The 16,387-nt window shown below is 39.1% G+C and overlaps 1 protein-coding gene across 1 annotated transcript in view; it reads right to left on the minus strand.

Annotated features, from left to right (window-relative positions):
- Positions 1-799: 799 nt before the first annotated feature.
- The window catches only part of LOC124157696, a 33,316-nt gene continuing 17,728 nt past the window's right edge, over positions 800-16,387 (minus strand). Inside the window, exons 2-7 of the mRNA XM_046532647.1 lie at positions 7,581-8,542; positions 6,350-6,929; positions 5,911-6,078; positions 4,911-5,797; positions 3,154-3,715; positions 800-2,238 (exon numbers count right to left, since the gene is read on the minus strand). Coding sequence (XP_046388603.1) covers positions 1,076-2,238; positions 3,154-3,715; positions 4,911-5,797; positions 5,911-6,078; positions 6,350-6,929; positions 7,581-8,542 — 4,322 coding nt within the window. The 3' untranslated portion in view covers positions 800-1,075. The remainder of the gene's footprint in view (positions 2,239-3,153; positions 3,716-4,910; positions 5,798-5,910; positions 6,079-6,349; positions 6,930-7,580; positions 8,543-16,387) is intronic.

Below are 16,387 nucleotides of genomic sequence, written 5' to 3' on the forward strand. Positions count from 1 at the left end.
CAATAGTTAGATGAAAAACTTCCATTGAGTGGGAGAATTTTAGTTATATGTACATATGCAACTGTACAATATTTCAGGCAGTCCTTATCATTGTTTCTAAAGCATTTCCATGCTATTACTCATTTTTCGGCAATAGAATAATAAAGTTTGTTTGCCATTCAAGATCTAAAGGAAGATGAAATAAAATTGAACCTGATGATGTTGTGTTGATGCTTTTGCCATGCTATTTTACCTGCATATATTATTATTGGGCTACTTATTTCTTATTTGAAAGCATTTTTTTCTTCTTCCTAGTTTATCATTATTCATGAAGTCATGAGATCCAATTTTTTTTCCTTTTTAATTTTTGACCTGCTTCTTCAAAGGAAACGGAATACTAATTTTAAAAATAGTATAAACTTGTAGCTGTTATTGTGTTTTAAACTATACAATTTAATATTCCTTAATAGCTAAGAGTGATCGCAGGAGGACTCGTTTTCAACTTACCAGCCTGGTAATCATGAAATTAAGTCATAATATTATTTCATCTGCAAGTGAACAGTTATCTGTCTTCTTAAAATTGAAATATTTCGTTACTATTTTCATCAGTATAGGTCTATATCTCAAACTTAAGCATGTTGAATGAGTTAATGGTGCAGCCCAAGCATTGAGTTTTACTTCATCACCAAGCTATGTTCCTACTAAAGTAAATTACTTTTCTTTGGTATCAACAAATTATTTCACTAAGTATTGACTAGTCAAAAATATGATTACGTATTTTCTAATCTAATTGTATTTCTGAAAAAACTTAATGGTCCACTAAGGTGTAATGCTTATTTTATTCAAAGTTCACCCTGTACATCTTAGGTAATTAAGTCAATTTCTGAAGTTAAACTTGTCAACAATGAAGAAAAACACATCCAAGTAAAATATAATTAAAATTTATACTCAGATTTGAATGGACTCACTTGTTGTGAGAAGATTACCTTTCAAAACATTATTGTTATTTGAAATAAATAAAAGCTGTCTCTGTAATCTCAAACTCAAAAAAATCTCAACTCTTCAAATAGAGATTAATTAACATGTATTCTAGACACTAGGAGCTAGGTTTGCGAGAACTTTTACTTCTCTCGGAAGTAAAATAAATGCCCGAGTCTGTTGTCTTGCTAGATGAGCTGGTATCAACTTTAGCTGTATAACGAATCTTGGTGTCAATATCAGTCCCTCTACCCTTAAAAATTGTGGCAGCCCTGGAAAGTCTTTCACCAACCCTCCTTTCACAGGCTACAAAAAATATGAAAAGAGAAGTTCCTTGTAAGGTAGCCAATATACTGAAGAGATATGATAAAAATGTAACAGCCCTCTCTGATAAAGATACAAGTTCTATGAACAAACCAAAGACCCATGACATGCCAAGAAGGCAGAAAAGAAACAGAGCGGCATAAAAGCGCAGTATGGATCTGCGTCTCTGATTACCCTCATGCACCCTCATTCCCTGCAATTTGCTACAGAACAAGGAGCGAATGAGCCATAGGAAAATGATAGTGTTGATTGTAAGGATGACTGCCACTGGGAACAAAATGCCGGCAAAGAATGACTTTCCTGTTGGATAGCATAGAGATGAGTTTGGGCGGCGGACATACAGATCAGTTCCCACTATCAGGGTGATGGCTACTGGCAATGCAGGTGCCCCCCAGCCAAGCACTGAGGCACGGAGGACCAAGTGAGTTCCCGCCTGTGTCCTAGCACTGAGTGCTGTACTTCTTGTCAACCTCATGAGCTGAAGAAAGCCAACAACTAGCATCCAAGAGAATGATGCTAGAACTGCATAGTGTAACAAAGCACCAAATATAATGCATGATTCTATGTTGTAAGGACAATTACCCTGAAAAGCAATGATGAGGTATACTCCCATCAGAAGAGTAAGAGAGGCAGATAGATTGAGTTGCACCTTTTTACTCGCACCATGAGTCCACCTCGGGAATATGATCCCAATGCAGAATATACCTATGAGAGAAATGAATGATATCGAACATCCAATCACAGTTATGAGGTGGAGGAGGTAATCTTGAGAGAGAAATTCATCTCTCTCAGAGACCAGCATGGCAAAGTGCGTGAGGTGTGTGCAAAGGCAGGCATCCACATCTTTGGGAGCCCAATCAGGATGATCACATGAAGGAACTAGAGTGCATCCTTCCCTCGACCATTCACTCATTTCCACATCCCAAAAGTGGCAATCACGGCTCATTTCATTGGGATCTGTGAATACAAAAGAAAGAACGTTTACTGGAGTTCAGAATGGCATTAATGCTTTAATTTTATTTATTACTTCTTTTTCGGATGTGGTTTTAAAGCTCGTTACGCATAGGCTCCAGTGGGGTATTAAGGTCCCTTTTTGGGGGATGGGAGTTGGGGCATTTTTTTCCAATCATTTTCTGTGAAGTGGTGGTGGTATGCAACACCTCTCACCAGTAATGAGTCTCAGTTCTGTTTATATTCAGATAAATGTCTCTTAGACATATAATTGATCATTTTTAACATTGTTTTTTGAGCTGATGAAATTAAAGATTTGATTGGACCTTAAAGATTGCCATCTATTTAATTTTCCCATAAATTAGTGAGGGGAGTCCCCTAATCCGCCAATAATAAACACAGCATTGCCAGAAAAGTTGAAAACTAACTCTTAAATATTTGAATTTACTTTATTTTTTAATAAGTTTAAATAAAGTTTGAATCATAGCTGTCACATAATTGTTATGTCTATATTTCCTCCAGCAAAGTGAAATTAAGACTGATATGATGAGGCAGATTTAGGGAGGGTTACAGGGGTCATGAATTGCCCCCTCCCCCTAAATTTTATTTAAAATAAAATAAGTGCTACATGCATCATTTTTTCACATTAAAATAAAAAATAAAATAGTGCCTGGTGATTGGCATCTGTTGGAATGTCATTTTTCTCATAGCTTTAGTAGTGACATAGTGAAATGACATCATGAGTAAACAGAACTTTATCACAAGGAGGTTAATTTCTATTTTAAAAATAAATTATGAACTTAACAGCTGCAAATTATATCATACACTATGTCTTGCACAACCATTATCATAATCTATGATATAAAATCAAAAATTGTTTCATGACCTCTTTCACTAGTTAATATTTTAAGTTTGTCTTACCTCGTGAAAAAAAGATAAATGCCATCAAATTTGTTGGAGACAATGATTCCTCATGACCAAATGCATTCAAACCAATAATTTTACTGGCAACTGGTTTTCCCTCTGTCCTGTTAGCACTTATGAAAAGAGTTTCATCTTTGAAGGTAGAGTATGTGATGCCAACCTTCTCAGGAGCTTGAATTAATACGGCTCCAACATCAGGAGTATAGTCCTGAAAAGTTTCTATGTTATCATTTTCAGATATCGGAACTATTTCATAGCCAGCAGACATAAAACCTTTGACTTGAGTGCCTGGAGAGACCGCTGCAGCAGAGAAGTGTGTTGTGATAACAGGGGTTGCTATCGGAGTTGATGCTTTTTCAAGCAATTTGTCAATGGAAGTCAGCAACGTGTCTGGCACACCTGGTACAATTTCTTCAGTTTTTGTTTCCATCTTATTTTCTGCCTCAATAAATGCATTAACAATATTGGCTACTGAAGTTAAGTTGGGTTTAGGAGCTTCAGAGTCAGGCTTTGAAATCTCTTCCGCTAGATTTTTCAAAGCTCTCTTCAAGTGGTAGGTCTGTAGGAAAGAAAAATATAAAAATTCTTGTAGAGTCAAATTTTTGTTCTTCCAGTTCACCAATCAATGTTTAGTAAACTTGAGAAAAATATTGTCATGACTGAGGAAAACTGAAACAAAATTTAACTGTAGTGGCCACTTTACAAACTACCATGCATTTTGATTTAATTCATGATAAAAGGATGTCAATTATCATGAACTTTTCTCTCCTCAAGAAAGATAGAAAATAAACGTATAAATCCTTAATTAAGGCATAGTAAAAGCTGTGACTCCCACCAAACCAATGTTTAAAAAGTGACATTTTTTTCTTGATTTTCAAGCACGACTTCTAATTCTTCATTAAAACTTATCGTGCGTGGTCTCCAAGGTGACTTAAAACTTTGTGGGTAATTTTGCTGGGTGGGTATATTCATTGCTAGGCTTCGCAAAGTTATGACTCAAATATCCTTTCCCAGGGAAAAATTATTATCAATCACCACGGTTACATTCTACAAACAGCTCAGCTGAAAATTAAATTTTACGAGAGTAAACTAGTCATTTACATATGCACTTATACTGGTATTGAATTTCATTGTAGCCAACGGAAATTAACAATTACAGCAATAAAGTATACTTTCAAGGATATCCCCACTAGTAAAGTGGCTAACAGGCACAGAGTTTATACATTAATAGAAATATTACGAAATGGGAAAAATCTGATGACAATCACCAGCAAAGTACTAATAATTATGATAGTCTTTTTCACTTAATGTAGTTCATTTTTAGAACAAAACTTAGCCTATTCAAAATATCAACCAGAGACTGAGTCCAAAAATCGTCAAACTAAGATGGCAGAACTTTGACCACACCAAAAACTCTGAAACAGCGCCTCCAGATATTTACAACCTCGTTGCATGTGAAGGAATGAACTCGTAACTTTCAAAACACTGGGACAACATCCATTTTCCAATGGAAGATTTATTATTCACTTAAAACCATTCAAGGTCCTCGTCACCCAATTTTTAAATTATTGGAATCCATTATTCAAACTGAATAGCTTAATTATATTATTTGGAAATCCAATTGCAGCTCTAATTTGCGTATTGTTAAATAAATGATGCCAGTACATATAGGTATGTAACTGTAAAATTACCCTAAATCAGGAAATCAAATAGTGAACACATTATACATGAATAATTAGTATGCTAGAACTTACCTCAATAACTGTCATGTTTGCCACATTTTCTATGGAATCCAAAATTTCCTTAAAAACATCATTTTCAGTCTCATTTTTTGTGAGATTTTGAAGTTTTTGAGTTCTGGTCGATGGCTGCTCACATGGGTTCGGTCTCTTGGGGCTCTCACCCCATCGAACTCCAGAGATGAAGTCTCCAATGCACTCACGAACAGGAAAGGGAGCATGGGAGTTATCTATGCATGGATTAATGGGAGTTGCTCTGTGATTGTACTTGATAGTGGGCCAAATGAAACCCTCATCAACATTCTCAAGACAGACATGATTACTTCTTATTTCTGGAAATGGTAGTTTAATGGCAAGGGCTAGCTTTGATGAAAAATCTCTTATTGAGTTTATAAAATCTGAATGCTTCTTCTCCATTATTTGTGTGATGCGGATTGTAAAATCTCCATTTATATCACCAACATGAATATTGCTGAAGTTGAATTCTGCAGAATTCTCTTCAAAGAATTTTTGTATATCTCTCATTTTGGAACTAAATCCATTCCCAGCAAATATTATCGAAGCACTGTTTGGTTTGCTCAGAAAATTTTCATTTGAAATCAAACCAAGGTCCAAGGTATCCCTGCACTGCAAATACCCCTCCCCATCAGATTTTATCCTAAAGAATGTAAGTTTCTGAGTGAAACGATAAGTTATAGTTGTAATCCACTTCACTTTTGGTACATGGCTGGAATCCAGATGTGTTGAGGCATTCAAATTATGGCTACGCCAAGACAATGAGCAATTAATATCTCCGTCTGCTTGTGGAATTTTTGATCCAAATCTTGCTCCAAAAACTGTCAATATTGCGCCATCATTGCTTTTCAAGGGTAGCAGTCTCAAAAGTGATGCACTGCTTTGTACTGAAAAATTATAATTACACTTAAGTAATATAATTTCTAATAGATCTTCTCACCATCATGCAAATCCATATTGTTCAAAATGTATGCAGAACTTTTTTTAATTCAATGTTTACCTTCAAATTCATTTCTCACTACTGTGAAAAAAGTGTCCAAGGATGAGACGGCTATGCATAGACAGCCGTAATATAAATTATAATCAAAATACTTGATGCAACTGCTGCTGGACCATCCACCCATGCTGCTTATCTCCCAGGAGACACATTGCAGAGGGTACTTGTTACCTAGTGAAATTAATGTTAAATGTGAATTACTTCTTAGAAATAAGCAGTAACATAGATACCTTTCTCAAATACATTCTTTATGATTTTCATATAGCTTGTAGAAAAATATTCTATTTTCATAAAAGGTGGCACTTAAGAAACCACCTGCCACCTGCACCTGTCACCAGAAACCAATCAATACATCATTCTCTTTCATGCCGATTATGTAGTTGACTTTGGTATTTGTTTTCAATGAGATCCTATTAGTGATTATGTATGTATATATACTTACTTTTTTTTAAACGGATTAAGATTGGTATGGGCTGCGGCTCTTTTAATTCTCCTCCTGCATTTTTAAAAAGTTTCACCCCAAATACAGGTCCCTCAATCTTCATCCCTGGATATTCAGCTGCACTAAAAAGGGAGTCATCTTCAAAGAGAGTAGATATCATACTGTAATCCTCAGTTTGGTTCATGAGGTAGGCAAGTAAGGAGGGTTTTTCGGCCACAACTCGACTAGTCGTATTACGAAAAAATGTCTTCAACTTGCTTTCCGAGTCTTCTAATTTGTCAGCAAAATAAGCAAAGCCCTGGATGCCTGTACCTGCCTCCGATGCAAAAGCAGAGAAATATTTGCCAGTCACAGGTACTGGTAAAGGAGATGCAGCCTTGATAATGAGATGAAGCATAGACTGCAATATTATTTTAGATGACCCATACGAATTATCGGCCATCTTGATAACTGATTTATTTGTCTTAAGAATTGCATCCATCACTTTCACTACAGTTGAGACATTTGGAGTTGCAATATCTTGTGATGATAATATTACTTTTTCTGAGCAATTCTTTAAGGTTTCGGCAGCAAAATAGACCTGTAGAAAAAGGAAATAATATTATAATGTCAATGTTTATCACTGCAACTAATATCTTTAGGAAAGATTCTTGTGGATGAATAAAGAATTAACTACCCTTGAATGGAGATTGTAATTTCATACTTCATTTAAAAAAGTAATATTAGCTAATATTACATATTGTTTGATTCTAAATTAATGAATTACCAAGAAGATAATGTTAAAAAATTGGCTTACATATGAGCATGATGGAGGAACACATTACACTCCTTCGAGAAGTTTCACATGTTCTCCTGTTGCATGCCGTACAAACATAACACCAAGCCTTCAAGTTACATCTTCATCATTGCATATCTTATTCACAGGCTTGCTTAAAGTTATTACATAATTTTATGAACACTGAAGGGAGGGATTTTCTGAGAAAAAATAAACTCTTAAACTCCTGCAGAGGACTGCAGCAAGTATGACACCCAGGCACACTCTGCCAGAGTATGTATGGCAGATAAAGATAGAGACAAAGCAAAAGGTGCCTCATTAACTTAGACATTGTACATACATGGTAAGCATGATGAAAATTTAGATGAAAAATAAAGATCAGAGAGGTGAAGGGACTTAAGGGAAACTATGCAATCAAAGGAAATCTGCTCTGGAATTGTTCAAAAGCATACGTACTTCAACTGGGGAAAGAGGTGTATCACCTGCAATCTCTCCATACAGTTTTTGGAGCAAATCACCTTTAGTCAATTTCTTCGTGAGATTTAAAATTCTCGAGCTTCTCACTGCATTATCAAGACATACATTGGGGCGTTTAGGTAACACATCCCAGGATACACCCTGGAAGAAGTTTCCTTCACAAGCCCTAAATGGATGAGGATTGTCATTGACATCCAAGCATGGATTTTCAGGGAGTGTCCTTGTACCTGCTGGGGTCAAAGGCCAAGTGAAGTTACCCTCTTCCACTGGAAAGCAATAGCGAGTGCTCCTAATGTATACCATCTGCAGTTTTTCTTCCTCTACTATAAACCTTGTTGCCTCATTCACATCAGTATAGAGCTTTTGCTGATCAAATAGTCCCGATTCACTTAAATAAGACACTCTCAACACAGCCTCTGGTTCAGGAAAGCGTTTCAAATGTAGAAGTCTCCCCTCCTGCTTTGAAAATGTAATCTTGGCATATAGCTTGTTCACATGCCTCAATACCTCATAGTTTTCTGAATCATTACGATGTTGGCTGCCTTTCAATTTGACAATCAAAGTTTCTCTGTTCCTAAATCGAAGCAAGATGGTATTGGATGGTAATACTACTCCTAAAGTGTCTTGACAAGTCAGGTTGCCCTCAACATCATAGGATATATTAAAAATTGTTTTGGTCTGGAGTATAAAAGAACTCCCAAGTCCCATCTCCTTTGTTGCCCTCCATTCTTCACTCTTGGGTAAGCTCTTAATGGAGACTGAAGATAACCTTTCATCGCTATCTTCCAAAAGGTGACCTCCCTTGACTGTACAAATGACTGCATCACTGAGATTACCGCTTATTCCAAGGGTATCTACATTGAAGAAGTCAAGTAATGCACCTACATCATTGCTTGAATGTCGTAGGACAAGCCTTGGCTTTCGGAGAGTTGAAAAGGAACCTAAAAGAAGAAAAGAATAAGTCAACTGAGAAAATATTCCCAACTGCAGGATTTAAATAATTGGTGATTAACTGCATTTATATGTGAAATGAATGACCATATTGGTATTTTAGAAAAATGATGAAATGTGGAAGCAAGCATTATCAGGAACAAATTAAATTTTTGTATCCTAAATTTAAAAAATGTAGTTACTTAAAGGATACATGTTTTAACAATTATAGCATATCTACCACAACATATACCTTACAGTTATTAATTTCCATTGGTATTTGGAGGACATAGTTAGCTTGGATCATTTATGCCATAAGGAAAAGTTAGGGAATTATTATAAAAGGAATGAGAAAGATAGGGTGGGGAGAATCCCAGTGTCGGCATTAGCCTGCCCATTGCGAATATACGCCATGGGGATCACAGCTTAACGTCTTATCTGTCAATTGGTGAATTTCACTTGAAGGGCTCTCCACACAGCACTCAGGGAGCGATTGGGCAGCCTCTGAAAATCTCTGCCACCAATGAGACATGAGCACGTGCTCCAAGGGTGGGAAGTCGACTTCCTTTTGGTTGCAAAAGAAAACTTGCTTTTGAACTACGAATAATTGAAGTGAGTGGGTTCTTAGCTCAAAAAACGTACTCTTTAATGCTAGCTGTGGCAGCGGATGAAGACTCAGGGTGGGCCTTTAGAGGGTACAACATATGAGGACCAGGAACCTGGTTACCGACATAAGGCCCGGCGCAGAATCCCCGGTGACAAAAACCCCGCCGACCTAAGGCCCGACGACAAAACCCCCTGAGGACATAAGGCTCGGTGACAAAACCCCCTGAAGACATAAGGCCCGGCGATAAAATTGCCACGGGGATTTTGTCTCGGGCGTTTTGTCGCCACGGGGTTTTTGTCCTGGGCGTTTTGTCTCTGGCCTTTTGTTGCCGTGGATTTTAGGAGCGGGCCTTTTGACTGCGACCCCTAGGAACCAAGTACCAAAACTTATTCGCCCAGTCATCCTTGGGATGTGTATGGAGAGGATGGAGACAAAGGAACTGAGGTAATGTGAGCGCGAACTCTTTCAGGGTAAGGATTGGGATGAGAGAATCCCTCACCGTCATTCGGGCGATGAAGGCTACCATTAGGGAAACTAATTTGATGTATCGATGGAAGGGGAAGATTTTTCTATGGCAATGAAGTGTATTGGTATACTTAAATTGACAATAATACTTATAAAAAAAAGGAAAATTATGGTTTGAGTACTAGAGGTGGGAGCTGCTGACACCAAAAACTAGTCCATACTCTGTAGGCCTGCAGCAGTGGCAAACTGAAGGGGGAGCATCCATTATTTCCAGGAAAATAGTTACTCAGTGCTTTAATTCATACTGGATACTTCATCTTTAGACTCACAGGTAGGAATTAAGGCTAGAGACGGTTTTAGGCACAACTAATAGTGGGGGTTCTGGGGACTATGGAATACAGGAGGTGCTGGTGCCCTCCCCCAGAAAATTGTTAAGATAAATGGTCCAAAATGGTGAGTTTTACGGCTTTCTGAGGGATATTTTATTAATCCTTGCACTATTCCATAAGAAATATTTATCCAATAAAGTTAAATGGATTAAATTTTGAAATTTCTCTGAGTTCTGGGGGGGGGGGTTAATCCCCCAAAACCCCCCTTGCTACGCCACTGCTCATCTTAGTTTTGCACTTTTTAATTTTGGGAAATACATTTTTTATTGGTAACGACCAATTTGCACCTTGAGGACCATTAGCGTGGATGCTGATGCACATCATAAAAACTATGTCAGGATGCTGACACATTGAATTTTCCACAGACGGCACACATGTCTGGTTTACACATATGTAATGATTGTAGTCATTGTAGTAGTAGTGGGCACCACCAAGCAGTCATCATCAACTGGTTTCCCCCCACCTGGCACGTCCCAAACTTCAAAGTTGTCTCCAACTCCTCCTGTCCTATGCCTCCTCCTTGTTTTCCATGTCTCTTCTTTTTACTCTCACTTCATCTGCAGTCTTCTTCATCGTCTTCTATTTTCTCCTTCCACTGTTACCCTCGACATTTGTATTTAAAATATCCTTCTCTCTAAAAACCTGTTCTATTCGATTCCCCCTTTCTCTTTTTTATAGTTCTCAATAATGTTCTTTCCTCCCCAACTATTTCTAGCACTTCCTCATTCCTTACTTTATCCACCCACTTCACTCTCTCCAGCCTCATCCACATCTCAAAAGCTCACCAAGTAGGCGACACTGAATGCGAGTCCACACCGAGATAAATTTAAGATTTTCCAGAATATATTCGGTACTAGAATAACAGCTCAAAATTTAATAGTATTTTTGCACTTCTCAATCCTTGCCAATCGATTTATAATCGTTGGTGGCTAAGACCACCGGCGTGAACTCCGTGCCGGGGTTCTCGACGCTACTAATGAGCCCGGATTCCACCGCCATCGAATTTTTACTGCCAGCGCCCACATCTAGGTTGCAGAGCATTTTATAGAGGTGATAAAAGGTTGAAATCATTTTCATCAAGAAAGGAAAAGGGAAGTAAGCAGGGATGCCAATCGAAATTAAAACGAAAGTCAAAACCAGTAAAATTTCAATAGTTTCGTTCCCGTGAGCGAAATGTGTAAACAAAATTAAAAATAATTAAACCCGGGGAGCTGAACTAAGAGTCGAAACGAAATCGGAGTCAAAAATGATTCGGGTCGATACGAAACTAAACCTCTGGGGCGAAATGAACAACAGATTATGTTTCGCACTGGAGGGACAGCGTGCTTCACCTTCGAACAGTTTATTTTCGACCAACACACCGAGTACGAAATATTATCACAGAGTATAATATACTCTGTGGTATGGTTGAATGAAGTAGAGGTTCGGCCCACCGCCATTTCATGCATGGGGCACTCATATTTTTACCACAAACAAGAGAACGGTGAACACAAACTGGCCATTCGATTTTTAAGCTCAATGTTTTAACCTCTGTATATTCTGTCATAAAATGTGTAGAAACTATTCCCTTTTATCTCCTTCCTCGCAACATTTGGGATGGAACTTAACTATGAGCAGCGGAATTTCGAGTAATTTATTTTTGTTCCTGGGGTAAAGTTTCGCCCGTATTTTCCTCTCCCTCCAGGTTGAAACGAAACATTTTTGCTTCGTTTCAGGAAGTAGTTTTGGGGGTGGCGGCTCACTACTTTCCGTTACGCCTTTCCGATATTCACTACAAATCAGTGATAAAGTGAATGGTTGGTGAAGTGATTTTTATATAGCTTTTACAAATATCTTTAAACATTGTTCGTTGAGCTGGTAAAATGAAAACTTGCATTGGAGAGCCACTTAAATTATCACCACCTTTTCTATCATTCCAAGAATTATGGGAGGCAGCTGCCCCCCCGATCCCTCATAATCCCCCCCCCCCCCCTGTTTAGCGCTCTATCCGACGGATGGAGTCCTTTACACAGCACTAAACGGGCTTCTGTAAAACCTGGCCCCACGTCACAACAACCCGATCCTCCAAGGCAATCGTAACCTTATCCGCTGGAACACGATAGAATTTCTTCCGATTGCCTAGATCTCTATTTTTCATTCCAGCCAGAAGCGGCCCACTTCGTCCTGATGACGGTGCGGGATTTCCCTGTGCCATTCCTTCCATCCCTATCCTCACCCCAGAGGCGTCGGCCGGCTCCTTATCGCGGCGGCGCATCCTTCCATTTATTTCCTTCCTCGCCACACCCCTACCGCGGATGACTACCCTATGAGTTTTGGTATTTGGTTCCCAGACCTCGTGCGTTGTACCCTTCAAAGGACCCACCCTGGGTCCTCATCCGCAGTGTCATTCCACCCTCCAAGCGTGACTGTGAGCGGGGTTGCGTGAACTATGGGGCTGAGAACGAAACAAAAATCAAACTTTTGGGATTAAAGGTGAAATTGAGCTCAACGAAAGGAAACAAAATTCGCGAATAGTTTAAAGAGGAAATCGTTGTGAAGCAGTTTACATTAGTTGATCATACGAAAGACTTGCGATTACTTCCGTCGTAACCAACGAAAAGGAACCGTTTTGAAGGTGAACATATTTGGTCTATTTTTAAAATTTTTCTAGCAAGGTTTTCCTCGAGCATTTTGCGAATCGCCCCGGCCAAATTTAACAACCCTATTTAATTCATGACATGACCAATTTCCTTTCATTCCATCCATAAACCTCATTCTCTTCCTCTCCCGTCCACGTTAACCTACCATCCTTCTTTCCAACACTGTTTTCAGCATGCCTTCTTCACCTCATACTCGCTGCATCCATTCCCTTACTCCTTTTCACCTCTATAAAGTCCCTGTCTTCACTTATCTTATCCAGCGCTTCCTCTTTCCTTTTCCTCTCCATCCATATCGCATCTATTCTCCTCCATAACTACGCTTTATATATGGCGGACTGGAAGAAATCTCAACACCAGATTAGAGGAACATTAAGAGTGCGTTTTAAATAAAAACTTAAAAACATTTTTTAGCCGAACACCTCATCGATCCGCAGCATCAGTGCCATTTTACCTTGAAGATTTTGGATTTGGAGATGAAAGGACGTAGGATGGACGTTCTGGAGAAGTGGGGAATCATAAAACGGCAAAAGGAAAAGATTGATCTTTCAAATTTTGTCGAATTTGAACGCCCATCATCTATTCTATCCGTCTTCTTATTATTTATCTATTTACTTCGCTCCTTTCCTCACCTCAAATTTCTTCCTTCTTTGTATGTACAACACCTTTTATTCCCCTCACCGCTTCCGCAACTAATGACAGATTGTGACCTCAGTCCTTTGTCATTTAACCTTTCTTACACTGCCAACCTCCTTCCCCTTACACCCTTTTACTACCCCCTCATCCTCTGGACTTGATATATAACAGCGCCGCAGCTGCGGCGGTACTTACTTGTTTTTTCTATTTGACCTGATGATGACTCTAAGCGTCTAAACGCGTTGTTATTACTACTAAACCAACGGGCAGAAGAATAAGTTTAACCATTTTATTCCGCATGATTTTCCACTCTACCACCCAAACAGAGTTGAACTCTATACCCACAGATCGCCTCCAACCTTTTCTCTTCCTCCTTCCTGAGCGACCGCGTTACCTCACGGGAAAGCACTTAAAACCAAATTATAAATTTTATTAGCCTTTTCGTACTAATTTAACACTTACATTCGCTCATTGTTTCTTCTTATTCGTTAACGCCTCTTTTGCTAATGCAATCCTCCTCCTGATATTTCATCGCTGTGCAAATTTGTCCTCAAAAATCCTCTAGGGGCTCAGATGGGTTTTTGTCCTAGCCGACTGGCTTTGGGCGCCCAAAAGTGCCAAGATATATTTCCATGGAAACCGATAGGAAGGTTATGTATGAAGAGAAAAGCCAAAATAAATATTGGTGCGGATGACATGGTCAAGGACTTCAGGAAGTTTGGGGTCTTGAGACGAAGAAATACGGTAGACGACAGAGAAGGATGAAAGGAAGTTGAGAAGGTACAGGCTGTCAAGTCTCAGATGATAATGATGCTAAGAAGAATTCGCATTGAGTACTGATTCTTTCTACCACGTTTTTTCCATGAACTACACAACAAATAATCGGTACTCGATGTCAGTTTTAGCTAATTGCGAGTTATGGTGAGAGGAAACTTCTTCTAATAACCTATATCTTGACCCAACTTTCTTATAGGTCTTTCAAGATATCAATCAATAATACGAAAATTGAATTGTGTGACATAGTTAAACGTAAAAATAACTGTCAAATGGTAGTAAGATCAACTGAATTTTTCTAATAGCCAAATAGTGAAAACACTGGCGCTACCTTAAAGTTTTGCAGATCGTTTTGGATATCGAAGTCGCTTGTCTAGCTCCTAAAGAGGACGCATACTTCCCGATCGATCCGTGTTTTTGGTGACGGATTATTAGCTTAATACTTAAGCTATCGTCTTGAAATTTGCACGGCAGGTAAAATAGACCGATTTAAATATTTGTACGAATCTCAAATTTTAACTTTTACTTTTTTGCGAAAAATCCACAGAGAAAAAATCATTCGCCTTGAGCGGGATCCGAACCCGGATTTCCCGATTTCCGGTCGAGGGCTTTGGCTAGTTAAGCTACCGAGTGTTCTAATTTGTGAAAAAATAAGACTATAAGGTACATATATAGTTTCAGATATATTTCCGCCAATCTATTACTGATTCAAAAATAAATGTTATGCAAAGTCTATTTTTAACTCGGTAGTAATTTTTTCCAAGCTCGAGGCCAAAAGTAATCAAGCCAATCCATGGAGGTACAACAATTATTAGTTTTATGGTTTCCAGGACATGTGTATTCAGTATACTATGAAATCTTGTCTCACCACGTATCCAAATATTTTTTTTTCTTCTAGTGCACATCTCCCGGCTGAGCTTATAGCCACCGAGTGCGTCCACCGGGTTGCGGATGGTGGGTCGACCTTTAGATATAGAGGTTAGCTGCGAGATAAGCGAGTTCTCTCGTCGAATAAGCAGTTGTGGACAAAAAGCGGCGGTGTTCTGAGGGGGTATTGGGCTACCCTTCGGTAAGGCAGACCATTTAAAAGATACCGAAACCTGTGAAGATACCGTGACTTGGCGACTGGGGGCCGCCAACAATTATGCCTCTCATCACCCGGGGGAGAGGGCAGCAGCTCTTCTTCACATGTGCGAAGATGGAGACCATACTGGTCGGTACTGCGACACACATTTCACTACGGACGCGGTAACATTTACTTTAACGGCTGTAGTACTGCGATGTGGAGGGCAAGGGGAAACCACCTCATTATCATCCCGAGGAGTCGCAGCTACTCCACTCGATTTATATAATGACATGATGGAATTATCTCGGGTAAAATATTCCGGAGGTAAACTAGTCCCCCATTCGGATCTCCGGGCGGGGACTACTAGAGAGGGTACATCGGTCAAAGGTGATAGAATGTTAAGAATAGGAACATGGAACGTTAGATCACTTCGTACCTGCGGTAAGCTAGAGAACTTGAAGGTGGAGATGCGAAGAATGAACCTCGACGTATTAGGCACCAGCGAAATGAAGTGGCCCCAGGAAGAAGACTTTTGGAGTGGAAGCTACAGAATGATACACACAGGATCGCTAAATGGTAATGCTGGTGTAGGCATAATGCTTAGAAAGAGCGTAGGGATGCGTGTTAAAAGCTACCTGCAGCTTAATGAAAGGATAGTAATGGTGAAGATAGATACTAAACCCGTAGCTACTGTAGTGGTACAGGTTTACATGCCTACGTCAGATTATGAAGATGAAGAAGTAGAAGATGTCTACCAAGATATAGCGGAAGTTATCAAGCTGGTAAGAGGGGAAGAAAATCTTATTATTTTACGTGACTGTAACGCCGTCGTCGGCGAAGGTCAAGACGGAATAATGGGAAACTGGGAAATATGGGTTAGGTAACCGAAATGAAAGAGGAGAAAGTCTACTTGAATTCTGCACTGAGCACAGGCTAGCGGTTGCCAACACTTAATTCAAAAACCCCCAGCGAAGGAGATACACGTGGAAGATGCCAGGAGACCTTAGAAGATTCCAAATCGACTACATTCTAGTGAAACAAAGATTCAGGAACCAGATGAAGGACTGCAAAAGTTATCCACGGACATATATCGATAGTGACCATAACTTAGTCATGATGAAATGCCAACTTAAATTTTGAAAATTGAAGAAAGCCGTGAAAAACATATGGCAGGTTGAAAAATTGAAGGAGGTTCATCATCAACTGGCTTTTAAAGATACTGTATAAAAGAAAATAGGGGAGGCTACGATCAATAAACCAATGGAAGAGAGTTGGAAAACCAT

The sequence above is a fragment of the Ischnura elegans genome, chromosome 4 (genome assembly GCF_921293095.1).
Source record: "Ischnura elegans chromosome 4, ioIscEleg1.1, whole genome shotgun sequence".
Lineage (NCBI taxonomy): Eukaryota > Metazoa > Arthropoda > Insecta > Odonata > Coenagrionidae > Ischnura > Ischnura elegans.